Source organism: Podarcis tiliguerta (assembly GCF_965153285.1).
Source record: "Podarcis tiliguerta genome assembly, chromosome: 2".
NCBI lineage: Eukaryota > Metazoa > Chordata > Lepidosauria > Squamata > Lacertidae > Podarcis > Podarcis tiliguerta.
Genome location: NC_139535.1, coordinates 45,995,298 through 46,018,445, shown reverse-complemented (window position 1 = coordinate 46,018,445; position 23,148 = coordinate 45,995,298). Strand labels below are relative to the sequence as shown.

Sequence of the window (23,148 nt, the reverse complement as noted above, 5' to 3'; positions counted from 1 at the left end):
TATGTTTCCAGGTGCCATAGGAAAGCTGCAGAGATAGCGCAGGATAGTGTGCACCCCGGAAATGATCTCTTTCAGCTTCTGCCTTCTGGAAGAAGGAAAGGTAAAGGTAAAGGGACCCCTGACCATTAGGTCCAGTCGTGGCTGACTCTGGGGTTGTGGCACTCATCTTGCTTTATTGGCCGAGGGAGCCGACGTACAGCTTCTGGGTCATGTGGCCAGCATGACTAAGCCGCTTCTGGCGAACCAGAGCAGCGCACAGAAACACCGTTCACCTTCCCACCGGAGCGGTACCTATTTATCTACTTGCACTTTGACGTGCTTTCGAACTGCTAGGTTGGCAGGAGCAGGGACCAAGCAACGGGAGCTCACTCCGTCACGGGGATTTGAACCGCCAACCTTCTGATCAGCAAGTCCTAGGCTCTGTGGTTTAACCCACAGCGCCACCCGTGTCCATCTGGAAGAAGGTACAGGGTTATAAAGACGCAGTGTAAGGAATCTCTATGGGAGTATATTGTATTTAAAGATGGGGTATCAGAGTTTTTAGGGGGCTAACCAGATTGGGATAGCAGGCTTGTTGGTTTTTGAATGTATTATGTAGATTTTTTCAATTTCTTTGTTCTGTATGGGACAATGACAATAAAGATTATTGTATCGTATCATATCTTTTCAAAAGTAATGAAAGGTGGAATTGGAGCAAATGACCAGCTTTCCATGAAAGAGATTGAATGCCTGTGCAGATTTTGGGCACGCTTGCATGGAGCATTTGCAAAGGCTCAAGCCCCTCCAGATGCCTCCTCCTCTCGGTCCTCAAGGAGGAAGTAGGAGGATGTGACAGTGTTGACGGCCTTAGAGCATGGGTAGGCAAACTAAGGCCTGGGGGCCAGATCTGGCCCAATCAACTTCTAAATCCAGCCTGCGGACAGTCCGGGAATCAGCGTGTTTTTAAATGAGTAGGATGTGTCCTTTTATTTAAAATGCATCTCGGGTTATTTGTAGGGCATAGGAATTCGTACTTTTTTCTTTTCAAAACATAGTCTGGACCCCCACAAGGTCTGAGGGACAGTGGACCGCCCCCCTGCTGAAAAAATTGCTGACCCCTGCCTTAGAGCTTACTTTTCTGCTGTGGACTACACCGGGACTATGTTTTCCACTTTTACTAGCTGGAAAGTAATGCTGGTTCTGTTTTCACAGCCATGGCTTGCTTGTGCGGTGACTTGGAACATCCCTAGTGCCTGCACTTCCTATTTTACTCACTTTCTTCAAATATTTTTAATAATGCACATTATATATACCAGTTTTGCTTTGTTTTTGCTGGAATACATGATGTCTGCAGGCATTATGAACTCACAGTTCATAACAAGGAGGATGAAGAGCTAAAACTGTTCACCAAGATGTTTCTTTGCACCAGTACACACACACACACACAGTCAACTGATCTAGTCTACTGGTTTTTACTTTATAAAATGGGCAAACCTAATTTTTGATATTCTGTAGCTCCGAGACAATTTTGTTTGTGTTTGAATAAGGTGAGAGGATTGGGTGGTGGTGTAAGGGGAAGAAAAAGTAGCAGAGTAGCAATCTTGTCAATTTCATGGACAGCTGGCATTGATAGGACTCGGCTGACAGCTCACTGATTAACTAAGAACAAAGAAGATTAAAATTGCTTTAATCAGACTCTTCATGCCTAGCTACCAAACAAACTTGTCAGAAACATCTGCCACATTTAGGAAAAGTCCTCAGCAACTGTGTTACCCATGCTCACAAAATCAAAAGTACATGACACCTTATTATGAACACAGAATGCAAAGTTCATGTACAACCAGAATGGAACGATACAAAATTGCTTTACTTAATATAAAACAAGGAGCTATTACAAGAAATCTGTTGTTATGGAAGGTCATTTGCTATATCTGATCAAGGTTATGGTTTGTTTCAGGCACAAAATGATGTATTTGGTTTCCAGTTTGTATCTAGGCACCCACAACTGGGTTGTCACCTGGCGCAAAGTGCGTGCCCTTGCAGCATCCAATCAATTTAACTTGTATTATTAAAAAAAAGAGGGAGAAGGAAGATGGAGATACTCACAGGAAGACAGACAAATATGACAAAAAACATGTTTAGTTATGTTGCAGGCTGAGGCTAAAGTTGGAACCCAGTTCTGAAAACGATGAAAGATCATTCTATTTGCCATTTCTGACAGGATATTGTAAGAAAGTACTTGAGAAATCATTATGGATGGATATTAGCTAGTAGGTTAGTAGGTAAAGAACCCCTGGACGGTTAAGTTCAGTCGAAATCAACTATGAGATGTTGTGCTCATGTCCGCTTTCAGGCTGAGGGAGCTGGTGTTCATTTGCAGACAGCTTTTCCGGGTCATGTGGTCAGCATGACTAAACCACTTCTGGCGCACGGAGCACTGTAACACATGCCAGAGAGCATGGAAATGCTGTTTACCATCCTGCCACAGCGATACCCATTTATCCAATTGTGCTGGTATGCATTTCAACTACTAGGTTGCCACAGTAGGTTAGTACAGAGGAGACACAGGTTCAAATCTCCACTCTGTCACAAAGCTCACTGAGTGATCTTAGTACGGTCACAACTGCTTTGAGAATAAAATGAGGAAGGGAAATTAGACCTATGTGCCACACCCTGAGCTCTTTGAATGAAGAGTGAAAGTAAAAAAATGGAATAAGCAATAAAATGAAACATTAAGAACAAGTTCTAAATGCAAAAAAGAAAAACCAGGTCCTAAGCACTGGACAAAAGAGAAAAGCAACAAACTCCTATTCAGAAAAGTCAGGAATTAAATCAGCAGATGGAATTGAAAATGTGTCAGGAATAAAGAAGCAGGTAAGGTGAAACTTTTTCTTTTTTTCTTGAATCCTAAGCATCCCTTCCATCAGTGGAAAGACGCCTTCCATTTTCAGGACTTCTGATCTAGTTGAGATTTCCACCAGTGAAAGGAGGCAGGCAGTTTGTATTGTTTCCCTCTCTCCTTTACAAAGGATCCCCCAAAACAACCAGTTTTCAGGGGAGCACATAGGTCCACTTACATAAGTGAAGTTTTGCAATACAGTGGTACCTCGGGTTACAGACGGTTCAGGTTACAGACGCTTCAGGTTAAAGACTCTGCTAACCCAGAACTAGTACCTCGGGTTAAGAACTTTGCTTCAGGATAAGAACAGAAACCGTGCGGTGGCGGCTCAGTGGCAGCAGGAGGCCCCATTAGCTAAAGTGGTACCTCAGGTTAAGAACAGTTTCAGGTTAAGAACAGACCTCCAGAATGAATTAAGTTCTTAACCCGAGGTAACACTGTATAAGTGGAAGGATAAAATGTTCTGTGAACTCTTGAGGAAGCGTTAGCAGCCTTTGCAGTGCAGGACTACAGTGTATCAGGAGTTACTTTACAGTATGATAAACAGGGTGAATAAGGCAAATAGTTGAGTTGCTCATAAAAACGTTTTGAGACTTGCTTGTTCAAAGCCTTGCACAGAGGTTTGTGTGAAGGGAAGAAATTATAGATTCATTTAAGTAGCAAAGTGTTATATAAGTGGACTTTGTCATCTTGGGAAATGGAAATAACCATTGTGAAGGTGTGTTTATCCTGCCACTCAGAACAGGAACGGGAGAAAATGTTGCATATGGCTTCATGTTCTTCAATCTAGCACAGAAGTGTGATTTTCAGACAAAAACTTAAAATGATGAACTAAACATGAAAATTGGCAAGAACAACCTATTTGCATTTTTGTCTCCAACTTTCATTAACCCTAATGGAAGCAATCCTTAAAGCCAACTAGAAACTATGATTACCTATATCTCTGATTTTATATGGACACACTTTCAGTTTGCTTTTAGCATCTCTTCAGTGATTGACATATTTACCAAGGTGCAATTATTTTCAGAGATACTAGTTTTTTCTCAAATTGTGCAAAAACAAAAAACAAACCACCACACCCCAAAAACCCAAAACACCCTCAAGTGACATATATAATATAATTGAAATAATCAGTGAAGAGGCTATATTTAGCTAACAGAGAAAGAGGAGGGTTTAGTGTGCCCAGTTCTGCCACACTGGGCGCTGAGCCTAGGTGGTGTTGCAGCTATGACATAGTGAACTGAACAGAATGGAAGGCAAGAGGTGGAGGAGCACTAAATTTTGGCCTTGCACAGGGTGCTGCTGAAATCTGAAAGACCAAAGTCCGCCTGACAGAGAAACTGCTTTCTCCACTAATGTCTCCACCAAATCTGAACGTAGCTGTTGTGTCCCTGAACTCCGGTGCCCTACTGATTTGTCAATACTGTCTGCTGCAAAGTACCTCACAAAAAAATGTGTTGCTGTTTTCTTAACTAGTGAATACATTCTACTGTATTATGCAGGAAATTAAAGGCCAGGATTCAAAGAGCCATTTCAGTATACCCAAGGGCTTATGCATACCCAGAAGCATTTCTGAATGCTTTTCTTTGAACAGCAGTTGCTGTGACCCACATTTTACATTACGAAGTGCTTTTGAAATTCTTCTGTTTCAAAAGCACACTGCCACATAGCATGAGAATGGCCCGCTGTCACCAAAAATCACAAAAACAACCTGTAGTACCTTCATTCTTCAGAGACACAGAACTGGTTGATTGTGTATGGGTTTTTGTCTCTGTTTAATCCAAGCCTATCTAATAAATTAAAAAAACAAACCCAAAACTCTTACACAGGCTTAATTTATTTAACCTTGTCTAAAAATATGAAATGAATTTAGCTCAAGATTTGTGGTATAGGCATGAGAAGGAATAGCAAATGTGGTGCCTTCAGATGTTCCAGACTACAACTCCCATGATCTCTGACCACTGACCATTCTGGCTAATGGGAGATGTAATCCTAAATACATGGAGAGCCCCACATGGGCTATCACTGCTCTAATGACTCAACAAACATTTTTACTGGGTCAAAATTATTTCCCCATAGTTTCTCATACCTGTGTTGCTTACATATAAAGTCTGGTACTATGACCTCACAGTAGCTTCTGTAAATTTAAAGTGTGCATAATCTCTGCCTGTTTGCAGATACAGCAGTGACCCAACATATGAAAGTCTGCCATTCCTTAAATTTTCCATTCATACCTCCAGGTTAAGTTTTGGTGTAAGATCAACACTAGACTCAATAACAATGAAAACAGTTAACATATCTAAAACAGGTCTGTAATTTTCATAAATTGTAACAGATGATGAAGCATTCACTAGACTAGAGGAACTGTCATGGCTCTGAAGAAAAAAAAATCTATTCTATTCTAACTATATTCAGTGTTACTGGGACTATTTTTTTTAAAAGAGAACAGAGCAATAACAGGTAAGACTAATGGTAGCTTTTTTGCATTTTAGAGACTTGCAAACACACAACAGAAATGACAATCTCAACCAGAAATGCTGAACAACTCTGTGGATGTTTTGGAACTTGTAGCATCAGAGCGCCCTCTAGCTTCCATACGCAGGTATCCTTGTGGAATGCAAGTTGCATTATTTTTTAGAATGGAAGTTGTTCTTGATTAGCCTATTTATAGCTGTTTCAAATCCGATTGCAGAAAGAGGCGCATTTTGAATTACTATGACTCACATACTGTTGCATTTTTATAGTTTTGACAAGGCTGACAAGATTGAATGCTAAATGCTAAACACTGCTGTTTGTTAAAAGCAAGAATGTATTATGACTCACCATGCATTAATCATAAGTTTGGTGTGTAGGCAGCACTATCTTTTTAATTAAAAAAGCCAACAGTGAATGAAACAAAATGCACAACAGCCTACATTCTGGAAATGCAAAAGCCACATTATGAACCACCGACTCCAGCTGCAGCTTTGTGGAATCAAAGCTAAAACAAGTGGCAAACTCACTTGTGCAGCAGACAGTCCCAAGCCTACAGCAAGTCCTGAGGTTGTCAGGCAAGGACTGAGCCTGTGTACCATGCAGGCTAAAGGATAAAGGGGGGAACAGAAGAGTAGCCAGCCAGATTAGCAAATCTTAACACCAGTCAGCCAGAACAAGCTCAAGGGATCTTCCTTGCCTTCTGTAACATGCACCTTCCAGGTGAACGTGCTATAGATTGAAGAAACTCAGCTGTTTTACTTCTGCTACTAGTTACAGGCCTTTCATTAGTCTCTCATGTCTCTTGCTTCCTTACCTCTCAACTACTTCTTCTCACATACTGCCCTTTCTCCAGGTCCAGGAGAGCTTAAGAGCAAACATTTCGCAGGGCTCCACAGATTCATGCCATCCTGCATCTGAGTTGCAGTCTTTTCACTGTAATCTTTCTGCCTATTTGAATAACAGGTTCCCAATCAGGTTGCATGTTGAAGTCACTTTTGCATCCCTTAAAGATTCTGCAGCCTGTATATATATTATTATTAAATAGTGATTGCAGGAAGTGATGAGAAGGGTGTATGCCCACAAAGCACGGTAACGGAAGTAGGTCACTCCAGCGCAGACATGTCCCAGCTGAGCAAATGATAAGGCATGGTGCCCAGGTTCAGGGAATAAAAGAGCCAAGACTGGAATTAATGCCCTTGCCAGCACAGCACCTCACCATGTAAGGAAGGCGAAAGGGGAAAAAGACAGCTGTATACTCCAAGACCAAAATTAATCTACATTTACTTGAAACAAATATGTTTCTGCAATTCATTTCATGTTTTGTTACATTTCCTCAGCAAGGACTTAGAAAATAATGCAAAATAAATATACTCAATTTAAGACTACAGTAAAAAAAAAAACCAAAAAAAAACCACCAACCATCTTTATGTTGACATTTTCACTAGCATATGCTTATTTCATTTGAAAAACAGCTTTCATTATTTTGTCAAAAGTCTATCTGGGAACATGCACTTATTCTGATTATTATTATTATTATTATTACAATTTATGTAAAACTGTAGGTTTTGAACTGCTTTCTGTTCTGTTGAATGGGAAGTAAAACATCCATTATTATAGGTCATGAAATTTTGAGCTATTGGTAAGTATCTCCAGGAAGTAAATGATTATAAAACATTTTGGCAAAAGCTAAAGTTCACATGTCCTGGGGCTGACCCACATTGCAGAGCTGTATCCCGCTAGAAGTATGTGGCCAGATTTCCAAGCTTTCCCAGTGGTAAAGTGCCAAATTGAGTCCTTTTGTTCAAGCCATTCTCTCAAAGTTATTATAAACTTATTTTGCAGGAGCTACACATGATTGAGATTGGCAAAAGGAACATTATTTTCATCCTCCCAACTTTCTTTTTTTTAAAATGTGCATGTTAAGTACGTTTGTTGAAAGATCCATTCACGCACAGTAGAAAATACACCCTGTGCTGCCAGATATGGAAGTTTAAACAAGTTCAGTGGACAGGATGGCTCCCCCTCTCCCCAGCAGTGCTTTTCTATTCTATTTTATAAAGTAATTCCTTTGCCTGCTTACATCTCAACATGTTAATGAGGGGATAAATCTGCCTGCTCCAGTGCTGAAGAAGAACAAGATATACAAGTATGTTTCAAAAGGAAAATGGAATATCCGGCTTCCACTGTAGTACTGAACGTCAGCTTTTCTGACACACAAAAATGTTGTTTCAAAGACCTTATGGATGCAAAGGATTTCACACACCAAGAGCGTACAAGTCCAAAGGCTGCCTTCTTAATTGGAAAGCTTAAAAAGGAACAGAACCAACCACAGCCACAGCTGGTAGCGAAGATCCGACTTGTGCTGCCCTTCGCAAAAAAAAAAAAAAAAAAAAAAAAGAGAGAGAGAGGAAAAAACCTCAAACTTAATTGTAACGATGGCCAGGCTAATCAGCATCCTTTTTATTAATCTTGCAAACTGGCACCCAAAATGAATGCTTTGAACTTCGTTACATAGAATAGGCCCTTCTATTTTTGCCTTTACAGGCACAAACAAAATTATAATTAGATTAAAAGATTCCAGACATCTCAGTGGGTGAGAAAAGGAGTAATTACAGTGCTATACATCACTACACTGAGGGCAGGGGTAATTATTGTTTTTGTTTGTGAAAAAGAAAAGCAAGTCACAACAACATAAATTCTCACCCTCTGTGAGGTATTCCTTCCTAAATAAAGTAAAAGGCTAATAATTCCAGCAAAATCCAGACATTTACACAATGATACTGCATTACCCTTATCAGAACTTATATTGCTTCATCCCGTCTTATTGCTCAACATCTTATATTAAAAGAATATTAAACGGATGGAATCACATGAACATTGCACTTAATATTTGTGGATTGACAGGGCATGCAAAACACATATATACATTTTGCTTTTTTGCTCTTAAAACTGCCTCCCTTAGTATGAAAGATACTACTGGATTAATGCCAAGGAATACCAAAAAGGGAGTATAAGATAAAGGACAGCATTATATTAGATAAAAAGAAAGGAGTTAAAAATATAAAAGGTTAGCAAATGCTTAGCATAATAAAATGCAACCAGTCAGTTTGGCTGCATTGGATGATTTTTTCTCCCATGTGGATCGTACCTTACATTGACCTTGAAAGCAATTTCCACATTCGTCAAGTACCCATGTGGGCTTCCACACAACACAGAAATGTAATTATTTTATCCCAACGATGTCAGGTTTGATCTTCCCATTGAAATAGTGTGGGTCCATCAGTGTCATATACACACAATGTATATTCCCTCAGAAACACACTTAACAGATATTCAGCTAACAGTCAAAGGCACGAAAGTGCTCTTAAACACTGAGGAAATATGGTTCTCACAGATACAATTGAAATCTTATAAAATCTGATGTTTAAAAACCAAGGTAAGATAAATAGTAGCCCCAGATCCCAAAATTGAAAAATTCAGGCTCGTTTCTAAATTGCAGATTGGACAGTATTGCAAAAGCCCAGAACAAGAATGTTCTGAAATGCTGGGAGGGAGGGAGGCCGAGAGAGAGAGAGAGAGAGAGAGAGAGAGAGAATGAGATTTATTTAAAGGCTTACTAATTATCATTAGAACATAAACTGAAGGAAGTCATTGGGACTGTATGCAACAAAACTGTACAAAAGTCAGGTTTATGGTACTTTTTATTTTAGTTTTTAAAAATTGGTTTACATTCTATGGCCGTTCAAAATAACATAAGAACATATAAAGAGGGTTGTGAAAACGTGTAGTAGAAAATGCTGGGTGGAAATGATTAGGCAGCCATATACCCTTCTGAACATATTTGAATTCGCTGCAAACCAGAACCTTTAGTGTATCCATGCAAGTTTCAGTTCCATACACACCAGCCAGAGAAAGAAGAGGGAGTGGAATGTACAGATGTGGAACTCTGACTGCACAGTTTAGCGACTCAGAACTCCTCTGTTATCTTGAAGATGGACTACTAGACCCAGAAGGTGGACAACAGAACTGGTGTAGAACATTATCTTCCCTGCCAAGGAGGGGAAAAAAGAGATAGAGGGACAGAATCATAAAGGGATATTGTTAGGAGAACAAAGTAATTAAGAATAATACAGCCCTTTTGTAAACAATACAGAAAGGAAATTTCAGCCTCATTTCATTTGGATTCCTAGACAGTGTCAGTGTTAGCAACTGCACCTTTTACTGGAAACATGCTTTACTTATTTTGCCCCCGCTTTAAAAGACTTTTGCTTAATAAGTTCAAAAAAGAAATTTCATTTAGGACTTTTCCAAGTACACCTACAGGACTATGTTCCATCAAGAATTACTACTTACAAATATGGCTGTACTCTCTTAAAAAAATCCCCCACACAGGTAATAACTCTGCTTCCAAAGTCTCCTGAATTGCCAGCATCATGAATAATGCTACAAACCAGGTCTAACACTCAAATTGCAAAAGCAATGTGGAATACCTCCATCTGTAAAGCTACACTTTTAACCTATGGTGGGAGGAAGCTGAAGGAAGTACCTTCATCATCAGTATGACCAACAGTGGCCATCTCCTTTAATTAAATAGCTAGCTAAAGAAGAATAACGGAAAGTAATAGGAAAGAGAAAGAAAATACAAAAATCTAAAGCCAAACACAATCACTCATTGTATTTGCCAGGTATTGCTATATAATACCAAATGTGTTGCAAATGGATAGATTTAAGTTTTTCCCCCTCTCTGGATCATAGACATAAAAATTTGCTTTAAAACATGGTTTGCTGCACAGCTTTGGCAATGGGATGTTTGCTGTTTGAGAGTGAAAAGTCTAACTGGGTACCTCAGACCCATCCATGCAGCTTCCTAACTTGGCTTAGTGCAAATGAACAAAAACGCAAGTTTCTGGAGAGGAAACTGTGGCTGCTTTGGTCTTTCTTTGTTTTTGGATACGACGCTAGGTGAAGCTATAGTTTAGCTCTCTCTAGACAAACTACAAACTGTAACCAAAGTTTGTCCTATAGATTACAACTTGTGGCTTGTCTGGAGAGAGCTAAACAATGAGTCTGGGTTTGGATGACAAACTAGTCAAACCATGGTTCAGTGTAGCACATCAGCAAAATGCCTGGGAATGAACAAAGGCCACTACAATCTCCTCTCTGGGATCCTGCACATTATTCCATCACACTAAACCAATGTATCCTTGCTTACCCATTCACTGCAAATTCTAGTCAGATTATAGACTTATAAAAATGGTGAATGTATATGCATAATAGAATAAAATAATTATAATCCGTATATTTTTTGCTCTAACATATAGGGGGAAACTTAGGATTTAGTCTATCCTCTCCAAGTCAAGGCCTAAACAACCCAAATGTCAACCCAATTCCATCAGAAGTTGTTCATATTCATGATCCTTTCAAAGTTTCATTCTTACCATTGTATCTTCCATCCTGCAAATATATCGTAGAAGAACAGCTGACTGTCCATGGGAATGCATATTATTGTGAGAAAGCAGGAATGAGAATAAAAATATGCAGGGTAGGGTGAGTAGGAAAAGGATAATCATGCCCATGCAGCTTTGAGAATAGATTTTGAAAAAATGCACTGAACAAGCTTAGATCATTGCCCATCATCTATAGGTTCTTTGGTCCTACAGATAACCCATCAATAGCACTTGTTCCCTCCTAGTAATTTCAGATCCCTTGGTTATAATCAGGTTGTGCACAAATCCGATTGAGTGCAGAACTAAATATGGTCACAGGTATTTTTCCCCAGTGGTCCCAGTAATCCACCACAGTAATGCAGGACTCTGCCTACTAATATTGAAAAGGTGAATATAAATGCTGAACAACATTGCTTGCCATGAGGATAAGCAATATGGTTGACCAAATAACATTTATTTATTTTTTTGCTGCTGCTGCTGCTTTGAAAAAAGAACTTTGCTAAAATGCTACTCACCATGATTTGTGAAAACAAAACAAAAAATTGCAATTAATTTCAAAATAAGAAAAAAAAAAGTGTCAGAATAATGATTTTACCTCATAGAGGTGTTGAACAAACATTATGCAGGTAGGTACTGCAAGAAAATGAAGGGATTTCTTTGGTACTATAACATCCTTTGCAATATCTTTTTGCTTTCACAGGCATCACTGGGGGGAAAAGAAGAGAGAAAGTCTCCAGTTTCAAGATGCTCAGGTAACGTGTTGAGAAATGGACATGAGAATTCAGAAGGATCAGTGATGTAAACAAGGAATGCTTGGCATGATGAGGATGGAAGCTGTCAAATCATTCCATGCACATCAAAATTGAAATAAATCCACATATACTAAATATGATATCATGTCAAACAAAACAAGGATTTGGGGAAGTTTATTTATTTATAAGATGTCTAATGGCATAAAAGTGAATGTCTTCTATTTGTATGTTTTGATTATATGCAACCTTCCTTCCTCTGTGTACTCCATTCTCCAAAGCCTTTACAGAGGGCAGCTGCCTCCCTGAACAGTGTGGGCTGTGTCCTAGGAAGTTACAGTGGGGAGTGGGGAATTGCCTCAGTTCAGGCATTCTTCCACAACACAAACTGCTCTATTTAGGAAGGCCTTTGACTGTCTGGAGATGTTTCTCAAGGGGAGATGAAAGGTTGTTTGCATGAGCAGCCTTCTGCTGGCACAGTCTTTGGAACTCATCCCAAACATATGGTGGAAGAAGAAACATAACACTTAGAATGAGGAGATAAACAACAAGGATGGCTTGTTGCTACATGGCACATTATTATATTGAGATAATTGCACTGATTTATTTTATTTATTTCAAAAAATTTATGCACCACTTGATTGTAAAAAAACAACAACCCTCAAAGCAGTTTACAAAAATACATTGATTTTGCAATGAAAGTTATTTATCTATATTCTGTCTTCTTTCCATCACGGGTTTTAAAATTAGTGCACATGGGGCTGCCTGGTAGACTTCCATTCAAGCACGGACCAGGCTCACACTTGCTTAGCTTCAGCAATGGGACCACATCATGCAGCCCTAGACCTGGGAAGTCAACACGGTGCCCTACAGATGTTGCTGGATCCCAAATTCCATCACTTCCTTATTTTACACATACACGTTAAAACATATGACGCATAATAAAAATGCACACATCATTCTTGACTATTGCCTGTGCTGGATAGCAACATCTGGAGGGCATTATGTTGGCTACTTGCCCTTGACCAGGCCCTTCTCTCCCCAGTATAGTTTGACCAGTGTAGAAGTAAGTAAGGAAAGTGTTTGGGTTTTCTTTTATGTTACAAACACACATTCATTCCTTATTATTTAAAAATGATGCATAATCTGCCTGCTAGGGGGAAAGTGAAGCAGTGACTGAAACGTCCATCAATTAGCTATCTGCAGCATCAGTATATTCAAGAAGGGGAAGTTTTAGTGGCTTTCTATGTGCATATATCCCAGTAGGAATAACACAATGCCGTACATTTATTTGTACCTATTAGGGACTACAAAAATAGAACAAAAGCCATGAATTGATGCTTTGTATTAGATTTCAAGATTTATATGGAAAATAACCCACAGGCATCAATCTAAAAATAAACTATAAATGAAGGCATGTGAGTACTAATTTCAAGACTAGGGATGGCTTTTGGTAAGTTGCCAAACAGACACTTAACTGGAAAAGACGTGTGCAACAGTGTCACACAATATGCCTTGAGATATTGCTGCTGGTACTGAAGAGTTGCAGATGACATGGGTGGAGAACCTCAGGCCACAGTGTGTGTGTCAATGCAGTTTTCCAGGCCTCTCTATCTGACCCTTGGAACTCTCCACAGGACACACCCCTCAATGGCCCTACTCCACACCCTCCTGTTATTCCCCCCTGGCTGGTATGAGTTCTTGAAATGGAATAATGCCTCCTGCTTGCCTGCGTAGAGAGATGCACATGCAGCAGCATATGACTTGTGTGGTGGGACTGTACAAAATGAGAGGCACATCACCTGCTGCCCCATCCACTTGCAAGGGGCCCAGAAGTCTGTCCACTCCTATATTATGAGAAGCTATCAAATCTAAAAGCACGTTATGTTAACTATTTGAAGAAAGAAAAACATAAAGACAAGCTTGAGGACTGTACAAATTATGATGGAGAATAAAGGACTGAATTTCCAATACAGAAACTACCATTTTGGCTGCGTAGTCATAGAGGGTTAGGAAGAAAGGATTTTATACTTTGAAAGAGTACTTTGGAAAGCTCCTTGAAAAAATTAAAGGAGTACTTTTAAGGATCAAAATGAGCACCAAGTGAGCATGGATGAACTCAGTATAACTCAATCCAATATAATTTATAGGAGGACAGAATGGAATAATAAAAAAGTGACTGTATGTTTTTCAGGATTTGTTGTAGTGAAAACAATGCCGGCATTGTTCACACACCCTGAAGATCTTTGCTTAAACTACCTATAGACAAAAGGCTTTTTGTCACCATTATTTGTTACATATTTATTATATGTGTTAATAAGTTCATTAACGAATTAGTTAATTTCATAAGAAATTAACTTTTAAAGGATCGTGGAACTGCAATGCTGCAATCCTAAAGTGATTCTGAACTGTATTGTATGCACTGAAGCCCAGCTCAGCAAAGCACTGCAAAAGGTCATTTAAGGGTGTTTTTAAATTGTTCCAGCTAAACAAGTTTTCTCAGCTACTGCAATACCACTATTTGGCTACAGCAGTCCTGCATCTTGTGACCCGTTAAGGTGAAAGCAGACCACCAGTGTTTACAACCTTTTTTTTTTTTTTTGCCCATGCAAACAGCAGAACTTGGACATTTATTGAGCTCCTAGTAGTAGTAGACTGCCTTATAGAACTGGAAGGATGCCATTGACTTGGAAGGTCACAAGACCTGCACACGCATTCTATAGCAAAAATTAATATATACTTGAAAACAAATGGGGAAAACCTATTTCATGTGTCATTGGCTTGGGCAAGCTGGATTAACAATACTGGGAGCACATACAAGTGGATAGCACATTCACTGATTCCAAAATGCTTATATTTATGATGGAAGAAAACCAAACATAAGGCAAAACAAAGGAAAAATGCTTAAATGATGGAAAAGAAATATGCGATACATGAACTATGTGGGAAACACACAATTATGAAAGCAACAAACTTATGCATATCCATTTACAGACTTAGGTTTCACTGCTGATTATCTTTTTTTACTAGCACAAGGTGAGCACAACCCTTTTTCAGCCCCATATTTACAATATTTTACACAAATGTTATCCATGAGCTGGCAAATTATAAATAATTTAACTCACTTTTACTGATGAAATAATGAAAAATTAGGTGTCCATTTTTAACAGCCCTAAATATGTATTTTATCTTGTACTGTGTAAATATCCCATATAAAGTTGGTCATGAGGAACTGCAAAATCTATGTGGGATACAAGCATCTCCAAACACTTATCCAGATGCCTGTGTGATGAAAGCCACCAACTGATATGGTTTTTATATGTAATGGATTTAGAAAGGAAAATAGAAGGACGTTAATTTACTGCTCAACCAAAGGCTGGTGGGCTCTAGCTTTTGTGTGCCTACTTTGCATCAGGAATAGGGGAACATCTAGGGGTTTGAAAAGATCAGTATATATGGGGCTTTTGCAGAGGAAGGGAGGGATTTGGAGCACATAGCTTTAAGTGGAAACCTGCCTGCCCTCAAACAAACCTTGCACACCTACTTAAAGACTGAAGCAGCCAGAGGACCAAACACACTGCTGACTGTTCTAATCTAGTCTAATCCAGAGCGGAGTCAAAAATTCCCCACCCTACTTTGCAGGTTCAAACTGTGGGAGGCATTTTGGTGGGTTTCATGGTGCAGAGCAAAGCATGAATTGTTTCAGAAAAGGGTAAAGAAAAGACCATTTATCCTGCTCTTTTTTAATTTAAAAAGAATCAACATGCTGTAGTAGCAAATGGTCTTTCCTCCTCCTATCCCCCCCCCCATTTATTTGCATTGTCAAGTTGGCTCGTAGAGTTGGAAGAAACCCTGAGGACCATCTAGTCCAACAACCTGCTCTGCAGGAATCTCAACTAAAGCATCTGTGACAGATGGCCATCCTACCTCTGCTTAAAAACCTCCAAAGAAGGAGAGGCTACCACCTTCTGTGTGAGCCCGTTCCACTGTCAAACAGCTCTTACCGTCAGAAAGTTCTTCGGAATCTCCTTGCTTGTAACTTGAAGCCATTGGATTGGGTGAACAGGGAAATGCAGAGCTCTTTATGCTGCCTTGTTCTTCCCACCAGAATGCCAGTTGAGTGCATGCTAGTGTGATCATTTGGCACAATGTAGTTACCCACTTTCCTCTGGATTCCATCCTGTGTATCAATTGACAAAGCAAGCCCTAATAGGTAGGGCTCATACAGCTCTGCATTGCAAAGCACTGTTATGGGAAACCGCTTGCAGCCCAGCCATTAGGACGTGCTTTGCAAAGGAGAACTTGGTGCTCCAGCCTTTGGGACAGAACAACCTGCAGCCTGTGGACTGCATGTGGCCTGTTGCCTCAGTCCATGGCCTCCAGCATCTCTCATACCTTGTCTCTGATCAAGCACCATTGTTGCCACAAGGCACACAGGTCTTGTACATGTGTTATCTGAGATCCAACAACAGAACGCTATGGCTAGAACACTGTAGGAGCCACAATCTATAGTTTGGCATCCAAACTCTATGGGGAAGTGTCATAGTCCACTGAGAGAGCATCTGCTTTCCAGGTTCAATCCGTTGCTTCCTGTCTGAAATACTGCATGAAATCCCGGAGAGCCACTGCCAGTTAGTGTAGATAGAACTGAACAAAATTGATGGTCTGACTCTGTATAAGGCAACTTCCTATGTTCTAACATGCCTGGTAGCACCTCTTCTCCTATTGTTGCAATGATAGCAGCACTAGGCCAAAGACAAGGTAAGGGAGATTTCACGGTTGCATCAGAGGCTACACTGATTGAGGCTAAATGGGGTGGGCTGAGGAAGAGAGGTGGTCTGTGCAGGGGAGCACCCCCCCCCAAGAATGTGATCCCAAGTGAAACTATATTCCTGCTTTAGAGACTATAGTTCACAGAACGGTGTTAATGAGTGAGCTTTGACTCACACTTCTTTCGCAAGTCGCTTTGAATCTTCTTTCCTGGAAAAAAGTGATTACCGATAATAATTTGGAATCGGCCCTTTGTCTCAGGAAGTAAGACCTCAGGACTTCATAGATGTGTATGTTATGAGTTGAACATGAGCACTGGAAAGAGCTTCTCAAATAGGTGGCGCACCCTCCTTGCATGCTCATGAGCAAAATCACAGCAAACACAGACCTGCTTATGGGCACTGTTTTGCCTGAGGTTTATTTATCTTGGGCAGGCAAAGGAGGAGTGGAAGGGAGCAGCAGAGCATGGTCTCAAGGTCTTGAGGGCTTTCTATGTGTTTGCTTGAAAGCGCCCTCATTGATGTATGTGGACGCTAATTGTTTAAATGTCATGGCATTTGTTTATTTAGTGAACATATAAACTGGGGGGAACTGGAAACGCTATACTGATTCTCTGTGGAAATTCTACATAGACCTGTACTATAAAAGAGTGTGTGCTTAAATGTTTTAAAATGTGCTTTTTAAAGTAAAAAAAATAATATTATCATATAGAGGTACCAAAAATAAATATAATAAATGGTCAGGCCTGTCTATGAAAGGAAAAAGTGGGTGGACCATAACTACTCTTACCTGTACTCTGAGTGTGTGGCAGGGACAGTGAGCTGGGTATGGTACAATGGAGCTGGACAGCAAAACTGGTGCAGAGTATTTATAGACCTACGACACAAGGAAAAACAAAGTCAACACACTGAGTGTCTATTAAGGGGCTTTCTAATGGAAAGGTAGGTGCTAATGGTTATATCTGAAATGTTTCAATGAGTTTTTTCCACTTTATAAAAAAATAAAATAAATATATTAAAACTCTCAAACTCCAATTACTGGAAAATAAAGGGGAATAATCCCCATACAAATGTATGCATACATCAGAAATGAGTATGATGGGTGATTGCAATGAAGAGTTAAAATGTTGTTGGGGTGGGAAGGACCCCCTAAATGTATAACAAGTTTTTTAAATGGATGTCTTTGCTATATTCTGTACAGTAATAGCAAAGATATAAGTTAAGGGTTGGTTAGGATTTCTGCAGAAATATGAAGCAAGATATGCGGAACACTCTGCACCAGTCTAGCTGTTATTTTAAACTACTCCAAATTCTGTTATGCTTTCAGGCACTAGGAAAATAATCAGATACTCAAATAAATATAATATTTTAATAAGCTTGTGGTGTAATTTCTTAAGATAATGAACTATTTATGTAATGATGCAAAATCCTATTTTCCTTTTGATTCCATGGAACCAAGCACCAATGTATGTTCAGTAAGCCCTTTTTAGCATGAAAAAAATATATAAATGTTACATCTTAAGAATTATTTCTCAGTATGCACCTGCAATTAAACCAGTCAAACAAAATATTGGAAAAATAATGCCAATGCATAAGATGACACAAAACGATACAACAAATAAAACAATATGTGAGATACATAGTAGTAGTATGCTTCATGGCTGACATGTGTTATGAACATTTCAAGCTTGGTTCAGTACAGAAAATATTGTGTGATGAAACCGCAAAATCAAATTTCCTGAATAAAGCAATCTGGATAAGATGGTGAAGATGAAAACCAATACCAATGATCTGATATAACTGGTATTCACTAGCTGCAATCCATTCTGCAAAATAAAACTTGAGACTATTCATGAAAAGATTATAATAATGTGTATTAAAAGTACTCCACTTGGCTCTCTTCGCTTCTTTTGCTCATGGCAGTTTCCCGGGAGCTTCAATAAGCACAGTGTATTTTTAGTTTCAGGTGATTAAAGTCAGAGTCCTATGAGGTCATCCTCTTAAAAGATCAAAAAGACGAGTTAAGCAGAAATATGTCATGCTGTCTGTCTCCAGAAAGAGGAGGGAGTCAAGCACTAATCTTTTAAAAATGAAGGTCAGGTTGCTCTGACTCTTGCTGCTAAGACTTAGATCAGAAGCATCATTAGCAAGTGAGAATAGTCTACTTACTATATTCTACTATAAAGTTGAAAACAGATGGTCACACTTTCCTCTTGGGTTGTAATGTGTGATGACTTACAGTCAGGTTTTTCCTACTACAGTGAGTTCAAATGTAATACCAAACCATAGTTTGCCCACTTGTGAGCTTCGGCTCTGCCCTATCCACATCCCCTTATGCATTCTGCTTCCCTATCTGACTTGCAGGTTTGGAACAAGGCGTACAGTTTGCCACTGCGGAGGAATTGGCAAACTATGGTTTGTGTTTGTCCCTCCAACGAAAAATGAAAAATCCACTTAAAACTATGGTTTCTAACTGTGATTTGGGGGAGAAGCAGTAGTTGGCTGATTCAGATATAATGGCAGGCCAAATAGTTTGTCGAAATCAAGAAGCCTAGAAGGAAACTGGAACAATTCACAAGGGAAAAAGGGACAGGGCAGCAACTTAGCCCAAGCATGGCCAAACCATGGTTTGGCATTACAGTTGAAATGTTTTACTGAGATGGTTTAGGAATGTTGTATTATCTCATTTTTGATCCCGACATGATCCACATGTAAAGTTTTTATTTTGCTCATTTTGCTTTTTATAAACTTGTCTTAACATTTATTTTTATTGACAATGTTACCATGTATTTTATATTCTTTGTAAACTGCTAAGAGCTTTTATTTATAGTTAAACGGTATACAGATTTTGTTAAATAAGAAAAATTATCTATGATAGCAAGGAGAAATATATCTGATTAAACATGAATCATATTGTTTATCCAAAATGTTCAAAGCTAAGAAGACTGATTGTTATACTTAACCAGAAACAGTGGGAGGTGTTTGAAAATCTTGAAACATCTTTTGGGCAGCAATAAAACCCAAAAGAGTTTGATGGGCTGTTTTGCAAATAATTTTAATTTTTTAAAGTCTTCCTACTGAAGATATGCTGCAAAGTTTTGTTTTGTTTTCCAAACAAAACAATTTCTTTCAAGCATCCTTTAATTCCCAAGTTGTTTTATTTTTTCTTGAACAGCCATTAAATGCCTCTAATTTCTAAGTACCGTAAACAGTAATACTGTAAATCAGTCCTTGTTCAAAAAGCTGAATACAGTATTTTGGGATCTGGGGCTTTGGCTATCACCCGAAGAACTGTATGCTTATAACATGACTTACCAGTGCCACCATGTCATCATTAGTACCTTTTTATTATAAGCAGAATTTCGTATTAGAAATAAGTCTGCAATTAAAAAAATCTAAAGCCATATTTCCCCATACAATCACTTCGCACAATGGTCCCTTGTTATTTCCCAGTCACTATAAATTCAAAGTATAATTTGTGGACCAGTTTCTATCTGTAGACTGTATTTCCTACTGTAAACAAACGATGTATTCCTCTTGTCTAACAGACAAAATTCTGAAAGCTAGTATTTGTTTAATAAAACATTAGCAAATGAATAGCATCTTCTGCAACCATGTTCATCAGTTGTCAAATCCTTTCTGGCTGCATCTCTGTCCCAATACAAATGCACCATCTGGCTAATCGGCATAGAAATAAAAAAAGCAGGTTTAAATTGGGGGTGGGGCAATCTGAATTGAGACAGCAGCAAGCGATGGAAGATAGTTTTCTTTGTGTAAACAGGAGAGGGAATCTATCAGCTCCACACACCAACCTCCAGTTTAATGTGCAGTTCGGAACTCAGAGCCACGTTCCAAAGAGGAAACCACATTCAGTTCCTTTGTCTCTCACCTCCCTCTCTTCCTCAAGTAAGCAAAGAAACTGACATAAATTGTATTATTTTTAAGTTCAGATACTTTCGCTACTAAATACATTTTTGTGTAAGAAGGCTTTCCCCTGCAGTGTGATCTAGTGATTACTACTGGTTGCATGCAGTAATTGTAGCAAAATTCATTTTAGAGTAATTATTTATTGCATTTCCCCTCATTTTATCTTATTGTGCACCTCTTTGAGAGCTTTGGTGGGTGGAAGGGTCAGGTGAAGAACAAGGAAGAGGTAGAGAACAGAGAATGAGAGTGACTGATTGGGTGGCTGTTAACATAAAAGGAAAGGCTGTTGGAAGTGCATCTCCGATTTTCAAGGATGGGAATATGATGCGCAGTCAGAAGCCATCTGGGAAAGGAAAGGATCACCACTCCCATGATTTACTGGCAAATCACGTAAGTAAAAATGAAACATGAATGAATGCCACTGTACTTGTTGCTTTAAAAACAGGGGTGGTTGTGGTAATCTATATTTTTGTAAATTGGGTTTCTGGAGTAGGGTGTGTCATGAGACCTACTTTACATAGGATAACCGTCTCTTTGAAAGTGCCATCTATTTAAATGGCTGTGCAGCACAACTATAAGCTGGTTCCTGCATTGCTGGGGATTGAGTCTCAGGGTCTTTCCAACATTACAACTCTATGATTCTATGAAGGGAGAAAAGGGCCTGTGAAATTGTCCTGCAACAGTTAATACCTGGACAGCAAACCGAGAAGGTACAGTATTCTCCTGGTGAGATATAAATTTATTATTAAAAAAAAAATCTACACATATAAACTAACACATGCACGTTTAAAGTGTATTTGTGCTCTCTTTTCTGGTGGTGCATTCACTCCCTCTTTTGGCAATGTGTAAGTTGCCATGCTATTCCGGAATTCAATATAGCCTGGTCCCCAATTCTAAGGGTGTAGAGAAAGAGGAGACTGCAGTTGGCCAATGGAAGGACAACCCATTAATAGTTACATGGGGGAATCTTGGTTATCACAAGAAAGATGATTGATTGATTGATTGATTTACAGGAAGATGCTGAAAAGAAAGTGAAAAGAGAAAACTAGGTGTGGATTGTTTGGGAGAAGGACAGCAGACACATGTTATCTAAAGTGAATGCCAATTTTTAACTTCTGAAGAGAGAGGTGGTAATGCTTCAATGTACATACACAGTGGCGTAGCGTGGGGGGTGCAGGGGGGCCGGCCGCACTGGGCGCAACATCTGGGGGGGCGCCCTCGCACTCGCAGCTCTCTGCCCCTACCTGGCTCGCTCACTCTCTCTCACTGCAATGCTGGCTGTGCGAATCCGATCCGAGCCGCCAGGTCGCCGCCCACTGTGGAGGGGGGGGGGTGCCAGATGTGCGGTGCAGAGAGAGAGCGAGGGACTATCTGGGGGAGGGACAGTGCAGCGGGGGGCGCAAATTACTTGCCTTGCCCCGGCTGCTGACAACCCACACTACGCCACTGTACATACAGGCCATCACTTGGAAAGCTCTGGAAAAGATTGATGCTATAATTGCTCATTGGTAATGAGAAAGGTGTTATTATCATCTGTCATGGATTCACAGATCTTGAATCACTTGTCACTTCTGGCTATGGCTCAGTTGCAAAACAGTTATATAGTACACATATGTGTATTACAATCATTTTATTTGCCTTGCAATTTCTGGTTTGCCTCATCACATTTGTCATCCGTAGCTATCTGCTTACATGTACTTATAATTCCCACTTTCTGCTTGTTGGCTGTTGGAGTCTGCCCATCACCTCATGGACAGAAGTGTTACTATTTTCATCTATGAAATGTTAAAGGGTATGGAAATGTGTATGAAAACCAAACAGTTCCTGTAAACAAACACTACAGTTTGAATTGCTGTGAGAATGGGAGATTATGGCTGCTCAATAGGTGAAAAATTGAGACTGAAAGACTGCGCAACTTTTTGAAAAATGCAGCTTAAGTTTAGGGTGAATTGTACTTTTACAATTACACTAAAATGCCTCTGTGTGTAGTTTAAAGAAAACAACCAGCAACAACCTTCAGCTGTAATTACTGAACCCAAGACAGAAAAATCCTTGCTTCCCGTGAAACTGGTGCTCCTTTCCTACCTGCTTAGTGAAAAAAACTGCACTATTTTTTTTTAAATCAAAGGCTACATGTTGGGGTAACATTTACCAAGTGGTCCAGCCTGTCTCTCTTTCCCCTGAAAGGTTTAGGGAGATATTCCCACACCTGCAAATGGATTTCCTGGTATGACCATGTAAGCATGTAATGTCACCTGCTTTCGTGCTATCAATTTTGTTCTATAAATTTTATATCTCACTACCTGACCTTTTCAGAACCATGTTCGCTTTACCCCCACCCCATCCCCTCAAAGGACTAGAAAAAACCCACTGTGAAAGTTTGCCCAAGCACTAGTTATAATGGCCCTTATTTAACAACATTAAGCTGATGGCACCCATTTGTTATCTGCCAGCATTTCTACAATACTACATGCCAAATCAAGTGCATATTAAAATTTACTAACTAAATCAGATAACATTTCCCATGTGTGACATACCGTAGAGCATTAAAATTGTTTGGATCATCCAAGATGAAACCCATAATAAGATCAAACCACTCTAATGCTAAAACAAAGGCAGAAGAAGCAGAACAAATTAAATATAAATTTATTCTCTATATACATTTAGCTTCTTTTGGTGATTTTCCACAGTGTATTTGCCTTCGACTGAAACATTTTAATCGCGCACTTAAAAACAACATATGACTTTCTTGGTTTGTGAAGCTCTTAGTGGAATTCTAGAATGACATTTTTTAAACGACTATTAAAGAAGCAAATTGCAAATCTGCATTGGAGTGGAAATTCCAACAACCTGATAAAAATGAGTGGCATCATCTATGTTATTAAAACATCATCAACAGGAAA

The 23,148-nt window shown here is 39.4% G+C and overlaps 1 protein-coding gene across 13 annotated transcripts in view; it reads right to left on the bottom strand.

Moving 5' to 3' along the window:
- Positions 1–23,148, bottom strand: part of IQSEC1 (IQ motif and Sec7 domain ArfGEF 1) — a 306,001-nt gene that overhangs the window by 176,161 nt on the left and 106,692 nt on the right. For 6 of the 13 annotated variants that reach the window (XM_083420791.1, XM_083420786.1, XM_083420790.1 and 3 more), the window contains one exon: positions 17,109–17,195. The exons of 6 other annotated variants lie outside the window; for them this stretch is intronic. In XM_083420791.1, the coding sequence (XP_083276917.1) occupies positions 17,109–17,195 (87 nt within the window). Of the gene's footprint in view, positions 1–11,395; positions 11,415–17,108; positions 17,196–23,148 lie in introns of those variants that run through there. One more of the 13 variants, XM_083420789.1, reaches the window with a different exon arrangement.